We start from the raw sequence: 4,914 nt of genomic DNA, 5'->3' as shown, positions 1-4,914 counted from the left end.
ATTGTTCTTCTCGACGTCGTTTGTTGTGGACGGGCCCCAATTACCATTGTTCTTCATGACGTCGTTTGTTGTGGACGGGTCCCATACACCATTACTCTTCTTGTCTTCAGCTTTGATGGATGGGCCCCAATTACCATTGTTGATCTTCTCGACGTCATTTGTTGTGGACGGTCCCCATACACATTTGCTATTCTGGACGTCGTTTCCTGTGGATGAGCCCCAATTACCATTGCACTTCTGGCCAGCTAAAAATAAATCATTGCATCATGCAAAATTACAGAGCTACAGACCAAATAATTGCATGCTTCTTACGTAAACAACTGTTTCACATAAACCTTTCATGGAACTCAATTTTCTGGGGAAGAAGCAACTATGGGAAAAAAGGCAGGAGACATTAACGCCAGACGTGAGTTACGGGAGCGGTTAGGGGAGCAGTTTTTTATACAAAGGAAGCATGCAACAGATCCCTGCATACAACCGCGTGGAACTGGTTTAAAACGGTCAAGATGCTTCAAATCCGGCTAAACGTTGGTCTGATGGGAAGCAAATATCGGGTGCCGATTCCTAGAGTTGTACATTAAAAAGTTTGGTGCGAGAGAAATATAGATGCATTTAGTTTCTATGCTCACATTAGAAAATCGCCTCCAGGAGATAGTATCTGGTAGTAGTTAACCTTTATATCCATGTAATGTGGAACTGATAGGTACCACACATGGTACATCGTCCGAACGGCCCATAATAGTTACATTCATGACATGGTAGACTACATAAATAGGTGTCCTGATCAAATGTTTCAGTGAACAGAAATAATCATGTAAGATGTAACCCATGCTTTTTTTTTGCGGGTAACCCATGGGTGTTTTAACTTGTCCCATCAGTGAATTTTCGTGTTTTCTTCAACAACAATAACTGAGCATATATTACCTCAAGTAGGTTGTACATGTTTGATCTTTATAATCGTATTTACGATGTCGTAGGATATGCTAAAAAAATTCATCACCATGTGTGGTAGTTAAGCATATTGTTTTATTTGCTAATTTACTATAGGAGTTGACTGAGTTAAAAAGCTATTTAGTCTGGGATTAAATTATATGTGAAGAGATTTGACGGAGACACGATTACTACATGCCCGGTAGGTACTAGGTAGGGAGAGGGGGGGGGGCACGGACCCGCAGGTGGGGCTAGGAGCTCGAGGATGGCTGATGGCATGAGAGTGTTGGGAAGCATTGTGTGCCAGTATGCGGTAACCGCAGCCGAGTTTGAGGCTATCGTCACTTCGGCGGCGGCTGAATTTGCGTGCAAGCCTCCTCCAGCAGCCATGGCCTGTATGTGTATATATCCACCATTAATTAGCATCAAACGATGTGGGTGACAAAGATAAAAAAAAACAATACTGGATGTGTCCTAGTCTGCGACTGCGAGATGTTCATATCTTATATCTCACGTGATTTTGAGATTATAATATCTACCCATATAGGAACAAACTGAAACCATATCGGATCTATTTTCATAATCAGCGATATGGTAACAGACTGAATCCATCGGACAGATCTTCCTAATCATCGGAGCTGTGCTACGATTCACAAGAAGATTAAAGAGTGCCACTGCTGGACATTATATATTGAGTAAAGGCTAACTAGTCGTGCATGTTATTGAGTCCATATATAGTGCATGCATGCATAAAAAGAAGATTACTTTTGAAAATGCCTATTGAAATGAGAAAAAAGAAGCACACACATGCCTATCAAAGACGTACAGAAACTAATTGGCCTTACAATATCACAAGATTTCTAGTAAATATCATGAAATTCAATGCATAGTGACATGTATATACACCAGTATTTACCAATTGCTGGATCCTCACTTGAACCCTATCTTAATAAGTTGACTAGAAACTGGACAGTCCACACTAAATAACTTGTGAACTACACCCAGTACTTCTAACATCATGTTGTGTGTGAAAATTAAGCTTTCTAAAGAATGGATAGTAGACACATACGAGGGTATGTTTATTAACTAGCTAGTGTGCGAAAAATTGAAGACTTCCATATATGCATGATCAACTGCGATTGGAGTACTCACCAGGAGGAACCAGGAGAGGAGAGACAACATGACACTCATACTGCTACCGTCGATCCCTTGTGTCTACTGCACTGTGTTGTTGCTTGATGATGGATGATGATCAACCAATGCATGTCATATTTATAGGCTCATACTGCTACTAGCTATAGCTAGCTTGAGGCCACATCCAGCTCTGATGTTGATGGCAACTAAAACGGAGCGGGCTCCATGTGTGGCCTGCCATCCTATCCATGCATTGGAGTGCCAAACTTGCTTACCGATTTGACGAGGACGGAGACAAAGACAGCTCGTTTTTTTTTGGATCCATCTCTGAAATTGGATCCATCATTTTACCTAGAGACACGTTGTGACACCATGCTGTATTTTACATGTTGGAAAAGATAACACTAACAAGCAAAGTGTGCTTGGGTACGCCAAAATAGTTCTTCCATTATGGAAAACCTATTTTTAAATATTAAAAAAATCTCGGATGTATATCTTATATTCTATTTGCGCATATAGAGATATTTTTTGCGACCTGTGTGAAATGATAATTTTTGTGCCACAAAATGACTTTCCACGAGATATATTTTATCTTTAGTTTTTTCTTCCTATGCCACTACATATGTTTTTTTAACAAAAAATGTTTCAGGACATGTATAAGACATAAACATGTATATTGTTAAACAAAATTAACCAGTTTAAAATATGTTTTTCGTAAGAGGAGCATCTACTCCCTTGAGCCACAACGACGCCTCCTCGGTAGACCCCTTTAGAAAGTTTATGATTTTTTATGTGGACCAATGGTTAATATTCAACAATACCTCTATGCACAACTATTAGTATATACAAATAAAAGTGACTTGTGTGTACTGCACAATGTCATAATAAAAAATGCATAGCCTGAAAGAAAAGGTGTATTACGCACATGGTGCATAATCGTTCGTTTCCGCGCGGGTCATGTTGTAAGGCAAGCTACATGGTATCTGGACTCTATCTTACATGTCTTACTCAGAAATTGGCTACATTTTGTGGAGTGGCAGGTATTAGAATATCGGATCGGATATGTCTCACAATGAATACAAGGACAAAACATCCCCATCTCACGTTTTTTTATGGTGCCACTTGTGAGAGAGGAGACGTGCACTTGCCAACTATGCAAAGTCTTCATTTCATGTACTCCAGATCAAATCAAACTTCAGTTTGCAACTTGTCAATTAATAATTATACCGTTAGTCCAAAATAGAAAGTTGTGAACAAAATAATGCAAGACACGGGAGTATCTAACCGCTTGCTGGAAAATGGTAATACTTTGCTACAAGTTGTCTTGGCTGATCGTGACCGGTCATATCTTAACTTAGCATTTGCTTATTTCTACTTAAAATAATACTTTCTTTTTCATATTACTCAATAATCCACTGCTGATTAATCTAGCTAATTAAATAGGTTTATTCATTCTACGTCAACATCTTGGCATGTTGATTTGATTAATCTAATAAATATGCTGATAAACCTGCGTTGAACAACTTGCCACTATCCAATTATGCAAATATAGAACGTATACCAAAAACTGCCAGTGGAGCATGTTGCTATCTACAAGGCGTCCAGCTATGACGACGGAATTAATAATGCATATTCCACGTACACAGAGCTCAATCATATATGCCTGGTTTATGTACACGCATGCCGCGTGAGTACCAAAGTCAGGGCCCCACGTCGCTCCGCACGAGCGACACAGGCGGCAACCCAAGCCACCGCTGACAGCGCTGCCTCTGTCGTCTTCCCCCTCGCTGCCGCCGGGATGCGCCGCCGCGCGTGGCAGCGGCAGCGACAGAGCTTCTTCTACAGGGAGCTTGCGGCCCGTGGCTGCCTCATGCGGCGCCTGCGTGTGGTCGTCTCGAGCTGGACGCCGGCAGGCTGGAGCTCCTCTCCTCCAACGGGGACGGCAGGTCCGGGGCCCTCGTGCCCAGATCTGGTGGTGTGCACACGGGACCGGTCTACAACGGTAGACCTGACACTATGGGACGGTGGCCCGTGCTTCTACCGATCTGGTCCGGCCCAACGTGGGCATGGCAGGTGTGGGCGTGGCCTGATGGTGCTCTCGTGGGGAGGTGCGGCCAGAAGGGGGTTCCGGCATGAGTTGCGGGTAGGGCTGCAAACGAGTCGAGCTCGAGCGAGTTGGAGTTGGCTCAGCTCAACTCATATGAAAATTCGAGCGAGCTCAAACTAAGTGAAGCTCATGATCGAGCTGTAGAACATGACTCGTGCTCAGCTTGTAACGATCTCGAGTCGATCTCGAGCTAGTTTCGAGCTAAATGAGATGGTAAAAATTATAAATCTATGAATGAAAAACAAAAAAGAATAAGGTGAATATGCTGGGAAACTTTGGCAAAAATATAGGATATTTAACACATAGTCGACCACATGCCATAATTAGGCCTAAATCTTCTCTGCACTTAACTAAGTTTCCATGTTCATTGGTAAATAAAATGGAGAAAAAAATATGAACAACATATATAGTGCTGTGTCCTAATCCAGTGCAACTGCTATTTTGACTTAACCCCCGCGGGCTCAAAATTTTGCTAAATCCTTTCCCCCCTCTCGCCCCACTCCCCAACTCCTCTGTCGCCGCCGTCGCCCTACCCGAGCACGCCCTCGACGCCGGCCGTAGCCCGAGCCCGCCCTCAACCTCACCGATGCTGCCCGAGGCCACCCTCGACCTCACCATCGCCGCCCTCGACCTCACCGCCGCCGCCCGAGCCTGCCCTCAACCGCCGCCGCCCGAGCCCGCCCTCGCCGCCGCCGACCGTAAGCCTTTCCCTCTCCTCTCCCGTGCCCTCCTCTCTCTCTCTC

General features: G+C 43.8%; 1 protein-coding gene across 2 annotated transcripts in view; it reads right to left on the bottom strand.

The window, feature by feature from the left end:
* Window positions 1-2,213, bottom strand: part of LOC119360326 (BURP domain-containing protein 17-like) — a 4,242-nt gene extending 2,029 nt beyond the window's left edge. Inside the window, exons 1-3 of one of the 2 annotated variants that reach the window (XM_037626014.1) lie at window positions 2,083-2,213; window positions 1,170-1,323; window positions 4-206 (exon numbers count right to left, since the gene is read on the bottom strand). In XM_037626014.1, coding sequence (XP_037481911.1) covers window positions 4-206; window positions 1,170-1,323; window positions 2,083-2,121 — 396 coding nt within the window. In that variant the 5' untranslated portion in view covers window positions 2,122-2,213. The remainder of the gene's footprint in view (window positions 1-3; window positions 207-1,169; window positions 1,324-2,082) is intronic. The other variant, XM_037626017.1, reaches the window with a different exon arrangement.
* Window positions 2,214-4,914: the final 2,701 nt, after the last annotated feature.

Source organism: Triticum dicoccoides, chromosome 1A (genome assembly GCF_002162155.2).
Source record: "Triticum dicoccoides isolate Atlit2015 ecotype Zavitan chromosome 1A, WEW_v2.0, whole genome shotgun sequence".
In the NCBI taxonomy this organism is placed as follows: Eukaryota; Viridiplantae; Streptophyta; class Magnoliopsida; order Poales; family Poaceae; genus Triticum; species Triticum dicoccoides.
The sequence above is the reverse complement of the archived record's forward strand: the minus strand, read 5'-3'. Positions and strand labels throughout refer to the sequence as shown.